Source organism: Loxodonta africana, chromosome 13 (genome assembly GCF_030014295.1).
Source record: "Loxodonta africana isolate mLoxAfr1 chromosome 13, mLoxAfr1.hap2, whole genome shotgun sequence".
NCBI classification, from domain to species: Eukaryota; Metazoa; Chordata; class Mammalia; order Proboscidea; family Elephantidae; genus Loxodonta; species Loxodonta africana.
Window position 1 is genome coordinate 35,062,596 of NC_087354.1, and position 15,611 is coordinate 35,078,206.

Consider the following 15,611-nt stretch of genomic DNA (forward strand, 5'->3'; position numbering starts at 1 on the left):
TTACCAGGTGCTGAACCCAGAGGAGACGGTCATTGCTCCCATCTCCCATGGTGACTGCTACAGAGTCAGCCACACTTTTGGTGATCACATAAGGTCAGCAAAGATAGTGTTAGCAACCAGCTCTTCCTAAGCCCAACAAAAAGGAGGCCAAAAAATCAAGCAGACGTGCTCATCATTGGTTTACACGTTGGCCCTTCTTTCAATTGTAATTATCTTATATTTTGGTCCGTATCAGACGGGGACAGGTACCACATACGCTCATGTATTCTTGCCTATCACATCTTAGAACTCTCAATTGTTTAAAGAGGGAACCCAGCCAGAGGTAAGTACTGCAGGGAATTTTTCTTTATCTTGTCCATCATAACCTATTAAACAAAACCTTGCAGAGCCTCCCTGAGCCATGACATGATTGGAAGGTGGTGGAGAAGCTGGCACGGACTTCCGTAATGTAAGCACAGCACCCAGACCACGATAAATAAAATCCCTCATGTACTTCTCCAGCTCATCCAAACCACCGTGTCTGTCTTGTTCATGATTGCGATCTGGCAGGCGCTAATGACAATTCCTGTCTTACAATAAGCCTTGCCGTCTAGTCTCCCTCTCTCCTTTGGAAGGCCTCCTTCCCATCAGATCCAAGAATAGCACTTGACCCATGGAAGCTGTCTACTCACCTTCCATACAAAACGATGCTGAAGTTGCCTTGGAAAGGGCAGTGGGCACTCCCCGCATGCAGTTCTCCTCCATCGTCAATCAGGATGTGCCGGGTGCGCAGAACAATTGGCTCATCGTGGTCTTTAATGACTAGCTTTCCTGTAGAGGTAGGAAGGGGATGAGGTTTCAGAACAGCAGCGTTAGGGGTGAAACCACAGCAGAGCCAAGGGCAGCCCTCCAATCCCTCATCGCATCCAGGCAGGCCAAGAGGGCACCTCTTTTGAACATTTCAATGCTCGCTCTCCTCCCAAGTAATTACTTTTCTCTTCTTTCTTCCTCACAATGTGCCAATAAGCCCATCTGGTTTCCTGCCATCACGGCAGACACTGCATTCAATGACCAAGCATCCAAAGGTAAAATACACAAGACTGCTCAGAGCACCAACAACGACTTCTTCTAGAAATGCTTCTTTCACCAAGATTGGCCATCTGACAAGCCATTCCTAAGGGCTCAGAGCTAATGGCTATCTCAAAAAGCCAGATGCTCTGACATTAGCCCAAAGCACATGATGTTTGTTCTGTCCATCTGAAGTTATGGCAAACTGCATCCCATCTGCTAGGCTCTGAGGCAATGGAGGAGGGAGGGGCAGATTGGCTTACCTCCCTCTGAGATGTGGATGGAGTAGACTGTGGCAGAAGAGGTGAGCAGCAGCGCCTTGTCCTGGCCGATGTAAATGTGGTGGTCCCGGTCATGGCCAGGGCTCCAGGGTTGAAGCTCAGGGCTCTGGTCAGGGCACTCAGCTGTCATTGCCAAGGACAAAGAGATGTCACAGCTCCCATCCACCAATCTTACCAAGCAAGGATTGCCACAGAGCACAAGGCAGCTCCCAGCCAGCTTCACAGCCCCTGCATCCTCTCTCCAGTTGCCACTGAGCCAATTCTGACTCATGGTAACCCCATGTGTGTCAGAGTAGAACTGTGTTCCATAGGGTTTTCAATGGCTGATTTTTCAGAAGTAGATCACCAGGCTTTTCTTCTGAGGTGCCTCTGGGTGGACTTGAACTGCCAACCTGTTGATTAGCAGCCAAGCTCTTTAACCATTCACATCACCCCTGGATTCTGCCTCCTCTCGAGCTAAAAGCCAGGCCTTAGAGACCAGGGAGACACCCCCCGGTACAGGAGTCGGGAACCTTGGGGTCTAGTTTCATCTCTTTCCTTAGTTCATCATTTATCCGTGGACAAGTCACTTCCTTTTTCTAGGCTCAGTTTCCCCATTTGTAAAAAAAAGGGTAGACCTGCTGATACCTCAGGACATTCCAAAATCTAAAGTTATGCAATGATCTACCTAAATTACTCGGACTCCAAGCCATTCTGTCCCCTGGAAAGCAGTGTTTGAAGAGTTAAGGAAAGTCTTTCCCCTTCTGCATGAGAATTTGACCTTTGGTTAATGTTCTAGCTCTGTTCCCCTAGAAATCTGAGAAAGATGGTTATTACATAAACTATGTTACCAAGCAACACTGCTTATAGCAAATAATTGGCAAGCGGCCTCTAAACTGTAGGGAACAGTAAATGAATAATAAGTACCTGCTTTGGGCATGTCCTTTGTAGGAACGGTGGAATTTATGCCTTCGGAGTCATTATAAGAGATACTATCTCCAGTGGGGCCTGAGGCTTCTAAACAACGGCAATTCCCACACCTGTCCAATGACACTATTGTTTCTTCTCACCTGAGCCATCACCTGGGAAACCAAAGAGACTGGTTTCTGAATGGCTGTGTGGACTGCCGCGATGGCTCTCCCATGGAACAGAAACACCTGATGCTGCCCTGAGGGCGGGCTCTGTCTCTCACCCCATATCTTCCAACGTGAGTCTGATGCCAAGTGTGGCCAATGGTTGCCTCATGAGTGTGAATATCTAGTTGAATCTAAAAAGCCCCTGTGGAGGGTGTTGGAGAAGTACTTTTCCCCTGGTCCCAACAGAAGCACTGGGAGGACCCTCTGTGTTCATATGGTAACATGGCTGTAATCCAGCAGTGTGCCATGGAGGGGTGCAGGTGGGAGGATGGGCTCAGAAACTCGAAGAATCGCCTGGAATAGCAAAGAAAAATTCATAGAGGCAAAGAGGTGGGAAGAGGCAATGGGGGGGCGGGGCGGGGGGGAGAGAAAAAAAAAAAGAGAGAGAGAGAGCATGTATTACCTCAGAGACTAGGCCCTGATGCCCTCTTTCTTTCATCACTAGAGAGCTAGGAAGTAGGAAACAGTAGACTCCAGAATAACCTGGGGCGGGGAATGGAGAGGTGGGGAGGTGCCCACCGCAAGGGCAAGGTTTCAGATGAGGAAGGCACTGGGGGAGGTCCGGGAAGGAATGGAAGCACAATCCACAGCTCAGGCCCTGAGAAGGGAGCTCAAGGAGGCCACGTCCCTCCAGCAAAGTGGATGCAGTGACTAGTATCTACAAGATGGCACTGGGACCTCAGGAAGGATCTGGCTTCAGTGACATTACTGGCCTGCAGTTCTCATGTTACTTGATTTCTATTCCTTTATCTCTGGGGTAAGAGTATCTGTCCCATATTTATCTATCTCAAAGAACTAGAAGGGGGTTGTCCCTCTCTATACCTAACAGTACCTGATATGGACCCCCTATGCCCAATTGCATTGCAGCGGCTTCTTTGCCCATCAGGAGGCAGGCACTAGCCTTCTTCTCTCTCCTGCCTAGAGTGGTGCAGGCACTCAGTGGCATGTTTGCTAAGTGAACTCATTCCTCATCCTCAAAACACCCCTCCTTTATGCTCCATCTGCTCGCTGTCAGGCCTAACGTGGCCCTGGATCTCTTTCATTAAGAAGAGAGTTTCGCGTTTCTTGGGCTTTTACTCAAGCAGCTCTTCCAGCTGTTGTAAACCCCAAGGGGCTTAAGCTGTGGCAATAAGATGAAACACTGCAGGGCTGCTCATTCGGGGCTTTCCATTTTAATGTAAGAGCAGGGCCACGGCAAGCTGCTGGGATGGGCAGGGGTGGCTGTCTGCCTCAGAACTCAACAATCAAGGGTGGTCATGGGGTGGGGGCTCCAGAGCCCCTGCCCAGCTGAAGGGCTCTGAGAGCCAATGCCCATCCCTGCACTTGCCTCCAGATCGGGTCAAGTGCACAGCTGGTTTTCAGCAGAGGGGACTGGGGGCCCTGGGCTGCCCTCCAGCTGGTCCTGGACCTGGCATGTCAGTTTCCCCAGCGTGTGGGAAGCACATGTGGTCGACCAGCCAGGCCAGAGGGCCAGGCAAGGAGCCATGAGCATGCTGGGAAGAAACCACTCCAGTCCACCAGACAAAGCCTCAAGGTGTCCTACAGTCTACGTTTCTCGACTGCCCCTTTTAAGGACACAAGTTTGCGTCAGACTTCACAGCTGGACTTGGAGGTGATCAGTCTGACCCCGCAGGCTTTCCCGTCACCAGAGGCACAGGTCCTAGCTCTGCACCACAGCTCAAGCCCAGCAGTGACAAGTTCAGCCTGGGATAGACAATCCTTCGTTGGAGCTGGATGTTTGGCTCTTGGTGGAGATCATCTGACAGAGGGTTTTTACTTGCAGAAATCGGTGAGGGGCTGGAAATGGTCAGCACCCTCGCTGAATCTCCCCACGACAGCAGCCAGTGCTGTCTCAGGAAGGGACACACCACATAGGACAGAGAGTGAACAGGCAGACCTGCTGGGAGCCTGCCTGCTTCTCCATCCTCCTACAGAGCAGAGGGAACCAGGGGCCCTGCCTCCTTTCCAAATGGCTTTTGCCCAAATGGCAAGTGAGATGGCCAGGACGTGGGAGGAAACACCCAGCGAAGTACCTGATTATGCTTCCCCGAGGCCCTGAGGTGGATCACTCCAAAGGATAAACCAAAACCCAGCACCTAGCACGCCATTAACATGTCCTTTGTGTTTGTTAATGGAATAAATGGCTCAAGGATAGATGAATGAATTCGGGTGACATTGTCCATTACCGCATCAAACATTAAAATATTGGTTGCTTGCTATGTCCTGTAAGGATTGGAAAGATCCTACAAGTAATCACATTGAAGGAATTTCACTGGTTAGGATTCCAGATACTTCCTTCCATCAGTGGGTTGAGAAAAGCAAAAGATATTACAATGTACAGCCCTTCATTCTTATCGTAGAAAAGCATCAATGCCAATTAATAACAGCAGCATTTTTTGAAAAAAGAGCAATCAACAGTGATGGTAATATTAAAAACCCGTTGCCGTTGAGTCATTGCTGACTCAGGGCGACCCCACGTGTGCCAGAACAGAACCGTGCTCCACAGGGTTTCCAGTGGCTGGTTTTTCAGACGTAGATCACCAGGCCTTCCCTCTGAGATGCCTCTGGGTCACCTTGAACCTCCATCGTTTCAGTTAGCAGCCGACTGTGTTAACTGTTTGTATCACCCAGGGACTCCAACGGTAATGTCACAAAGTTCCCATTCAAAATTTAGAAATTGTCCCCCATTTCTTACCTTCCACCCCAGGTTTGATTTATTTGATTCCTGTTTCCTAAAGCCCAGGAAAATTTGCTTTGTGTTTCTGGATATTAATTCAATATCACTCAAAGAAAAAGTTAAAGATATTGAGATTGGAAAAGTAGACCTAACCCTTGTACAGCTTACAATGTGCTTTAACATACTCTAATCTTATGGTGCCAAAGGAGGCGGGAATCACTGAGATCAGGAGCCTCAGGGGTGGCTAGCCAGCTCGCAGATATGTGGGGTGTTTTTTTCTGGCCCCCTTCCAGAGTAGTTATGAAAATTTGAATTCATCACCAACCTTTAAAAAGTAGAGAGCTTTTACCTAAAAATTTAGATTTCTGGCCTCTCAAACTTCAGAAGATGCTGCAACACAGAACCACATTCCTGCACAGCAGCACTGGCCAGAGCTGAGAAGTGGGTGCCCCTTTAGAGGGGTCCAGTGACCACAGTCTACATTTGATCAGCTTCACCCATTGATGCCACGAGCCCGCCTCCTGTAGGCACTGAGTTTGTACCTCCTGGTTTAGTCTAACCCACCATTTTGTGGATGATGAAACTGGAGCCCAGCATGAGACTTTCCCGGGATTACTGAGTTAGCAAGGACGAGTCAGAACCTGACTCTGACCCCACGGCTCCTTCCCCTGGCCCCAGCAGCACTGCTTCACTGAGGGGCTGTATACCCTTCCACGCTGAGATGTGGGGGCCCCACTGCTGTGTGATGGCTCACCTGTGTGTATGGCCCCAGGGAAGCTGGCCAGGATGAGCCAGCTGATGGTCAGCATCGCCCTGGAGCGGCAGCTCGGCCTTCCAGAAGCTCCCATGGCGGCAGAGCGCTCCCTGAAATGCAAGCACGCTGAGGTCAGATGTGCAAACTGGGCAGGGCCCAGGTCAGTGTGCAGACCCGGAGACAGACAGGACCACGTGCACACACAGAACCAGAGGCGACAGACGGAGCAGTCCATGCAGAGCCCTCCCAGCGGCCTCCTGCGGCTGCCACAACCCAGGGCCGGGCAGATCAGGCCAGGAAGTTCTGCCCTCATCCTGCCTGTGTCCTGAAGCTCAGAGACCCAGAGAGGGATGGAATTTCATTCTTGGAGCTCAAGCTTCCTCCCCATCCCCCCAGAATGAAACCTTTTTTCTTAAGTTAAGAAACAGAGACGACGAAAAATACCCACTCCCCCCACCCCCAAACATAAGCTCGGAATTCGATCCTGCCAATCTGCCTTGTGATCTCAGCTGATCTGTTTAAATTTTCTGGGCCTCAGTTTCCTAATCTGTGGACTGACTTTTAACAGTCAGACCTTTAACAGTCTATGCTTCTGAGACCACTCTTGGAGCATAATAATTGAACTCCTAAATATGTACGTTATAAGTCCTCTTCAGATTGCCCACCCAAGAGGAAGGTGGGGCAGAGATAGATGATTGCCCCCAATATCCATTCTACCCTCCTTCCTCAGTAACAAAATCCCCAGTTTTTATCAGGGCACTTGGCTGCCTAGAATAAAGACCACATTTTCCAGTCTCCCTTGCAGTTAGTTGGGGCCTTGGAATTAAGTTTTGGCCAAGTCTAGCAGAAGTATAGTGTGTATCCAAAGAAATGTCCTTAAGGGAAGGTAAGTGCCTTGCTTCCCTTGTTCTTCCTCCCTGCTGATTGGAATGCAGATAAGATGGCTGGATCTTCAGCAGCTATCTTGGACCCTGTGGTGGCAAAGCAAATGGAAAGAACTGGGGCCTTGACCCTGAGGAGAGCTCTAAACTGGCTATCTATGGATTTATTTTTATGTGAGAGAGAATTAAGCTTCTATTTTATTAAAGCCACTCTTTTTCCTTTAACTAATACAGAATGTGGTTATGAGAATCTATCTAAATAAGCCAGAAAACAGGAACTTTAAAGAAAAGATACAAGATTTCCCTTTCAAATTATGCCTACTCCTCACTTATTGACTATCTCATTACCCGACATTTCAAATTTACAACAATAGTAAAAAATCTACTATCTATTTTGTGCGTTAACAACATATGTATGGCAGTAACAAACATGGAGGTGCAAGGCAAGAGTAATGCTGGCTACGATGGTAAAGGTTATGTATCAACTTGGCTGGGCCATGATTCTCAGTGGTTTGGTAGTTATGCAATGATGTAATTTGGCAGATATGTAATGATGTAGTCATCCTCCACTTTGTGATCTGATGTGGTCATTCTCCATTTTCATGCAATGCTGATTTTCACATAACAACCTGGTCTTTGGAAGCTAACCATATTGATAAGTAAGGAGTGGGTGTATAATGCTGTTTGGAGAAACATCTGCATTCAAGTTATATGTGGCACACACAGAGCTTAGCTAGACTGGATGTTGGAAGTGGCGAGCTCCGGCTTCTATGCCCATCCCTCAAATCCTCCTCTGAGTATGACTATTATTGTGCCCAGAAACAGATATTCTCCCACACTGACTGAGGGGCCAACATCTATCTCAGCCGACACAGGTTCCTCTCTTTAAACTAGTTCAGCGACAAATCTGATCATCCCTGACCTCTCAGCTCAAAGCCGAGCTCTGTGTGTTTGCTTGGCTAGCTGGGGTGGGTAGGAGGGGCCAGAAACGGGAGCCCAAGCTGGGCCCTTTGCCTGATATATCTCACTCGGGTGTGCTTGGGGAGCCCAGAGAGGGAGGAAACGATACTCTCAGAATCAATGCTGGTGGTGTCCTAATAACGGGCACCTTGCCTGGGCCCAGGTCTGATCTGCCGACAACAGAGCCCATTCTAGTCATTTCTGCAGATTGCTGAAGTCACGCATTGCAGCATCTGGGGATGGCTGCTTTCTCATGGTCCTCAGAAAAGGAGTGTTCACTTTCATGACTCTTGCAATAGAAAGGAGGAGAAACCCGGGACAGGAGTGCTTTCAGAGCCCTCAGGGGAAAGCCACAGCCCTGCTCTCAAGTCCTGATCAGCTTGGAAAAACCAAAGGCAGTTTGTTGTGTGCTGCCAAGAAGCCCCAGATCAACCTGGGGCCTCTCAGAAAGGAAATTGTGCCTTTGGGCCATAAGCTAGCATCTTAGCTTAGTAAAGAAATATGACAGGCACCAAGACGGGATGCAGTAGGGTACGGGCAGCAGTATGGGTGTGGGCACCTAGCCTGTCCTAAGGGACCCTCGCCAAGCCATTTCCTCCTGTGGGCCTCAGACTTCCCATGTGCCGAGTGGGAAGGTTGGTACACATGGGCTTTTAAGCTCTGGTATCTTCTGATATAATATCAAAAAAACAAAAACCAAACTTGTTGCCATGGAGTCGATCCCGACTCATGGCAACTCCATGTGGTACAGAGTAGAACTGCCCCACAGGGTTTTCTTGGCAGTAATCTTTACAGAAGCAGATTGCCAGGCCTTTCTTCTGTGGTGCCACTGGGTAGGTTCAAATTGCCACCTTTAGGTTAGTAGTCGAGTGCAGACTGTGCCACTAAGGGACCTTATCATAGATAACTTCAAAGACCAAAAAAACCCCACTTTCTCGATGGATAGAAAAACAAATGCCACTTGGAGAGAATAACGTTCAAATCCCTTTTTCCTAACGTTGAAGAGGCTTCTGCTGCCACCCAGCTATGTCAGAGCCATAGGAGGCAGGGAAGTCTCCCTGCCCAGAGAGGTGAGCCCCACATCACTGAGTGAGTGGTCATCCGTGCTTGCTTGTTCATGAGGGGCTTCCCAGCACCAGAGTCCGTAAGTCTGGGAAACATTCTGGCAAAATGAATCCCAAGAGGTTCTCAAATTTCATTGGGAATTCTTCACCAAGAATTTCTCAGTTGGCTTTTAAAAGCTTTCTGGCAATGGGAAGTCGGACTCGGGTTCTCCGGCTGGCAAGATACAATCTTGAATTGGTTCCCAGCTGTTGAAGGCCTCAGAAGTCTGCACACTGGCTAATAATGCTAGCAATCTCATCAGGAAGCTGTTGGATTGGGGCTGGCTGGCCGCTGCCCTTGCTGGGTTAGAGGGCTGCTCCAGATGGTCTCTCAATGGCCCTGAGCCCCAGCTCCTTCCTCGGAGGGTGCGGTGAAGCCCTTCAGCAAGCCTGTGAGAAAGAAGAATGCCGACACCCTTTTTGGAAGGCCAGCGCTTCAGGATATTCCACAAGTCTTCACAATAACAAGCTAAGTTTTCCAGGAGCTCAGCACTTCCCAAGTTCAGCTGCCTCTTGGTCTCTGTTTGCCAGGCCTCACAGGGCCAGGGATAGGCAGGCCCAAAGCGGGAGCCAGAGGCTTTGCTGCTCATGTCTGTTCCTGCTTCTCATTGCTGCCATCACACAGCAGGCATCTGGGTCTTTGCTCTTCCTTCAGGTGGTCCTGGCCAGAGCTGCCCAAAGTCCAGGGCTGGTCACCTGCACAGCAAGAGGAGCAGAGTGTTACACAAGGCTCCAGAGAGGCGAGTCCTTGCTCAGTCCTCCCAAAGCAACAGAACTAGCAAGAGCATGCCCCATGGCATGCCGGGCCCCACGGGGATGAGACTTCAGGAGCCAAGACTTCTTTGGGGATTGTCTGATGAAAACCCAGAGGAAGAAGAGGGGAAGAGATAGCTTAAGTTCCAAAGCAGGAAGTGAGCTGAGACCTCCAGGGTGATCTGGGAAGCTTGTTTCTTGGGGTGAGAGTGAGGCCAAATGGGGATAGACACCTCTCCCCTTCTGTCATGGATTGAATTGTGTCCCCCCAAAAATGTTTTTATCAATTTGTCTGGGCCATGATTCCCCACGTTGTGTGGTTGTCTTCCATTTTGTGATTGTAATTTTCTGTTAAAGAGGGTTAGGGTGGGATCCTAACTCCCTTGCTAAGGTCACTTCCCTGATCCAAAGTAAAGGGAGTTTCCCTGGGGTGTGGCCTTCACCACCTTTCATCTGTCCAGAGAGAAAAAGAAAGGGAAGCAAGCAGAGAGCTGGGAACCTCATACCACCAAGAAAGCAGCACCAGGAGCAAAGCGTGACCTTTGGACCTAAGGTTCCTGCCCTGAGATGCTCCCAGACCAAGGGAAGACTGATGACAAGAACCTTCCTCTAGAGCTGACAGAGATAGAAAGCCTTCCCCTGGAGCCAGCGCCCTGAATTCAGACTTCTAGCCTACTGACTGTGAGAGAATAAACTCTCCATTAAAACCATCTACTTGTGGTATTTCTGCTATAGCACCACTAGATGACTAAGACACCTTGTCACACCTGCATAAGGGCACTTCTTGCTCCAGGCAAATCTAGACAAGACTCAGCTCAGCATCAGCAGAACACTGTGGTGGCCAAGAGCCTAGGCTTCACAGTCATAAAGGCCTTGGGTTCGAAGCCCAGCCTCATAACTTACATTGGGAAAACCAGCTACTCCAGGCCTCATTTCTTTCATGTATAATACTGGAGTGATGGACTCTAAACTCCAGGGTCCTTGTGAAGGTTAAATAAGATACTGCATACGAAGGTCACTGTCCTATGCATTTCTCACAAGCTCCCAGGTGACAATGCTGCTGGTCTGTGGATCACACTTTGAGCAGCAAGGATCTAGTTCAATCTCCACCCTCCCCATTTTACAGATGAGCAAACTGAGGCCCACAGAGTAGAAGACAGTCACTCATGCTGATCAGGAGCAACCAACGTGTGATCCGAGAATTGCTGTTTGGGGCCATTCCTTGACCCCACATTACGGGACATGTGTCATCTTCCTGACCACCCTGCTTGCTTGGGAGAAAGTGGGAGAGAGGGGCAGATGGAGCCCATCCATTCCTGCCTCTGTTCCATGGAGACATCATTTTAAGTTACAGTTTGGAGAGTAAATACATGTCTCAGGTACCCTTTATATGTACCCATAGAGTATTAATTATCTTTACCAAACGAAACATTTCCTTTGATATGGGAAATTCCCACTGGGGGGCCACCTGCAGAGCCTAAGATGAGAGATGCTGCAGTTTCCTGGTGATAACAGAGACTCCCCATCATGGACCCCACCCCCCACCCACAAGCACATCGGAGCAAACTCTGCCCAGCCCTGCTCTGCCGTGAAGTCTAAATCCCTCATCATGCCACCCAGTCAGTTATAGAGGCTGGAAGCTTCCAAGCCTTTGCCAACTGCAGCCCTGGCAACCATTCTTCCATCCCATCCATTCAGCTCATATGCTGACTGTGCTCTGTAGATGGGACAGGAAGGTAAGAGCCCTGCCCATGAGGATCTCCCAGTCCCCTCTCCATGGGCACACTGCTTCTCAAATAGGTGCCAATGGCTAAATTATGAGTGTGACCTTCCCAGCAAACCAGGTATCTCCCAACAGAGTCAACTCTTAATTATTCACTTGACTTTCAACACAGGAGTACAAGTAATTGAGCTGCAGTTACAGTCACAAGTCACATGTAGCTATGCCAAACACATTTGAAGTGCTCAATAGTCACATGTGGCTAGTGGCTGCCCCATTGGATAATGCAGATCTAGAACATTCCATCATTGCAGAAACTTCTATTGGACAGTGCTGGTTTTAGAGCCTTGCTGCTCAGTGTAGTTTAGAAAATCCAAACTAGAGCTATAGCTTGGTTCGGAGCAGTGGTTTTCATGGTGGTGTTGCTGGACCAGCAGAATCAGTATCACCTGCTAGAAATGTAGATTCTCGGCCCTACCCCGGATCTACTGCCCTAGTGAACCCAAAACTGCCCACCATTCTGTGGTTTAACAAGCTGTCCAGGTGATTCTGATACAGTTCAAGTTTGAGAACGAGAAGTTAAAAGGGTCGATTTGTTGTACTGTGGTGGCTTGCATGTGGCTGTGATCCTGGAAGCTATGCCACTGGTATATCAAGTACTGGCAGGGTCACCCATGGTGGGCAGGTTTTAGCAGAGTTTCTAGACTAAGATAGACTAGGAAGAAAGGCCTGGCAATATACTTCCAAAAACCAGCCAGTGAAAACCTATGGATCACAACAGAATATTACCCAGTGCAATGCTGGAAGATGAGCCTCCCAGGTTGGAAGGCACTCAAAACACACAGTGGCCTCAACAATGGACTGGAGCATAGCAATGACCATGAAGATGGCACAGGACCGGGCAACATTTTCTTCTGCTGTACACAGGATCGCTATGAGTCGGAGCCAACTCATGGCAACAAACAACAGCAACAACAGTTCAGAGTGTTAATTTAGTTCAAAAGATCAATCCGCAGTTCGGTGTCAACCTCATGAACATTCAACTCAGGTTTCGTCACAAGGTAGAACCAAACTTGAATCTTGGACCTACAGCTTAAGAGCTGTGTGACTTTGTCCAAACCATTTAACAACCTAATCCTCAGTCCCCTCAGCTGTAAAATGGGGGCATAAAAGCTGCTGCCATATAGGGCTGGTGGATGGCATGAGATGATATGACATGGCAGAGTGGCTAGCCCAGGGTAACACTCCATAAATATTCACTTATCACCACCTCCATGATTTGCTAGCCTGCTGTCCACTGCCTGCTGCACCTGGTCCCCAGCTTGCCTTACTAAACGAGATTTGTATGTAACCTGTTTAAATTGTTGACCCTTCATCATCGGTTGAGAGGTACATCTGAACAAGAAATGCTTTTTCAAAGTCTTAAGCAGGAAGCTCCTCCACCCTCCCAAAGGGGCAATATATTTATGGCCTGGGGCAAAAACACAAATACGACATCGTGGGTGCCACATGCTTGGTTCCAGGCAAGGTTCCTGCCTGCATAAGATGAAGCGTGGCAGAAATGCCAGGCAGCGTCCCGATCCCCAGGGCTGTGGGGGCATTAGCCCTGAACTAGTATGCCTGCTGGCTGGAGAGAATACAGGGATGGGGGTCCTGGATTCCTTCAACCTCAGAGCTCAGGGGGGTGGAGAAGGGAAGGTCTACTTTGTAGCCTCGTTCATCCTTTCATTCCAGGAGGGGCCTTATTTACCCTTCACATTCAAGGAAAGTGGAGCTCCCGAAAGATGGGAGGAGGGAGAGAAAAAGATAAAAGATGATTTTCTCTACCATCCCAGTATTAAATTACCACTCTCCTGGGGGATTCCAGGGGTGAAGATAAAACACCTGCCAGAGAAGGGGGGTTGCTAAGAAGCAAACAAAGGGCTGTTATGGGAAAGAACGTGCCCAGGGAGTTAGCAGACCGCTGGTTGGTCCCCCGACTATCACACTAATGCGTTACTGGTCCCCAGTGCATTTGCCGATGTTCCCCCGCCCCCTCACCTTCAATGTGCTTTCTCTTTGCCGCTGTCATCCCAGCTGCCACTCTGAGCCTTTTGATATTTTAATAATTCACTTTAAGATTCAATTTCTACCTCCCCTTAGGAGTTTTCCCTGGCCCTAAAGTCTGTGTCCACGAAGGCGTCTTTCTTTGCAGCAGCAGGCTTATGGACTGTCTCTGTGAGTCAGAGCCTGGGCTGCCCTCTCCCCCAGCTGGTTGTGTGCACGGTACTGCCTGAAGAGTGATCGCAGCGGTAAACACTTGATCCTTCGTATTTTTTAAGTGAAAACACCAGCATCAGCAGTTTACTTGGCATTTCTCCTGGCCTGAAGTTGCCTTATGGGTACCCATTTGTTTCTAAGGTTCAAGGAAGATCTCAACAAAATGCTTCTTGCCCTTACCCTTCACCTCCTGCCAGGGCCGAGCCCTGCATTGCTCCTCACCAGGGCCCTTTTAACGGCCCCTCCATTCCAGCCTTCTTTCTGAGGATTGCCTGGCCTGACTGGGACTGGGGGCTCAGAGTCCCACAATAGCTGTATTTCAAGAAGGATAACCACTCCTTGTCTGTCAGTTTACTGTACCGTTGTGGCTTACGTGTTGCTGTGATGCTGGAAGCTATGCCACTGGTATTTCAAATACCAACAGAGTGACCCATGGTGGACAGGTTTCAGCAGAGCTTCCAGGCTAACACAGACTAGGAAGAAAGGCCTGGAGATTGACTTCTGAAAATTAGCCAATGAAAACCCTATGGATGACGACAGAACATTGTCTGATACAGTGCTGGAAGCTGAGCGCCTGGCTTAGGAGGCACTACATAATAGACTCAACAACAGACTCAAAAATGCCAGCAATTATGAAGATGGTGAAGGACTAGGCAACATTTCGTTCTGTTATACATAAGGTCGCTATGAGTCAGAACCGACTGGATGGCAGCTAACAACAGCAACAAGGAGGAGGATAAAATTGGTGCTAAGTACAAGTGGAAACCCTGGTGGCGTAGTAGTTAAGAGTTACAGCTGCTAACCAAAAGGTTGGCAGTTCAAATCCACCAGGCGCTCCTTGGAAACTCTATGAGGCAGTTCTACTCTGTCCTATACGGTCACTATGAGTCGGAACTGACTCGATGGCAGTGGGTTTGGCCTTTTTAAGTACGAGTGAGGACATCTGGAGAGTGCAGGGTGGTCAAGGAGTGGCTGAGATGAGTCCAGACGTGTGGCCACAGCTAAGTTAAGGAGTTTGGACTTCATCCGGAGAGCATGGGGGCCACTGAACGACTGAAGGAATGAAGGAGAGCAAGTCATTGTAGATTTTATAAAAATTCTGCTGGCAGGGGCAGGAAGGATGGATGGGAGGAGAAGGAAGGGCAGTCCAGGAACTCTGCTGTGGTTTAATTAATCCAACACATATTTAAGTGCCTACTGCATGTTGGTGGCATAGTGGTTAAGAGCTTGGCTGCTAACCAAAAGGTCGGCAGTTCAAATCCACCAGCCGCTCCTTAGAAATCCTATGGGGCAATTCTGCTCTGTCCTACAGGATCGCTGTGAGTCGGAACCAAGTCATCAGCAGTGGGTTTTATATTACAGTTAGGGGGCGGTGTTGGCTCAGTGGTAGAATTCTCACCTTCCTGGCCAATTCACCTCATACACAGCCACCGCCTGCCTGTCCCTGGGGACTTCCATGTTGCTATGATGCTAAACAGGTTTCAGCAGAGCTTCCAGACTAAGATGGACTAGGAAGAAAGGCCTGGCAATCTACTTCTAAAAAATCAGCCAGTGAAAACCCTATGGACCACAACCGTCTGATCTGCAACTGATCTTGGGGATGGTGCAGGGCCAGGCAGCTTTTCATTCTGTTGTGTATGGGGTTGCCAGGAGTCAGAGGCCGATGTGACAGCAGCAAACAACAACATATTACAGATACGATGCCTTCCCCCAGAGCAGAAGCTTAGCGCTCCTAGTGGGGAGGGTGGGAGTTGGCATTTAACATGCCCCCACTGAACAAGCAACATGAAAAGATGCTCAACATCACTGGACGTTAGGGAAATGCAAATCAAAACCACAACTGAGATGCCAGTTCACTCCCACTGGGATGATTATGATCAGGAAAGTGGAAACAAGCATTGGCGAGGATGTGGAGAAACCGGAACCCTCAGACATTGCCGGTGGGAATGCAAGCCAGTGCAGCCACTGTGGAAAACAGTTTGGTGGCTCCTCCGAAAGTTAAACATAGAATTACTATATGACCCAGCAACCCCACCCCTAGATATACACCCAGAAGACGTG

General features: G+C 49.1%; 1 protein-coding gene across 1 annotated transcript in view; it reads right to left on the bottom strand.

Moving 5' to 3' along the window:
• The window catches only part of CEMIP (cell migration inducing hyaluronidase 1), a 175,026-nt gene that overhangs the window by 63,858 nt on the left and 95,557 nt on the right, over positions 1–15,611 (bottom strand). Inside the window, exons 2-4 of the mRNA XM_003413860.3 lie at positions 5,875–5,984; positions 1,311–1,451; positions 672–810 (exon numbers count right to left, since the gene is read on the bottom strand). Of these exons, the coding sequence (XP_003413908.2) occupies positions 672–810; positions 1,311–1,451; positions 5,875–5,968 (374 nt within the window). The 5' untranslated portion in view covers positions 5,969–5,984. The remainder of the gene's footprint in view (positions 1–671; positions 811–1,310; positions 1,452–5,874; positions 5,985–15,611) is intronic.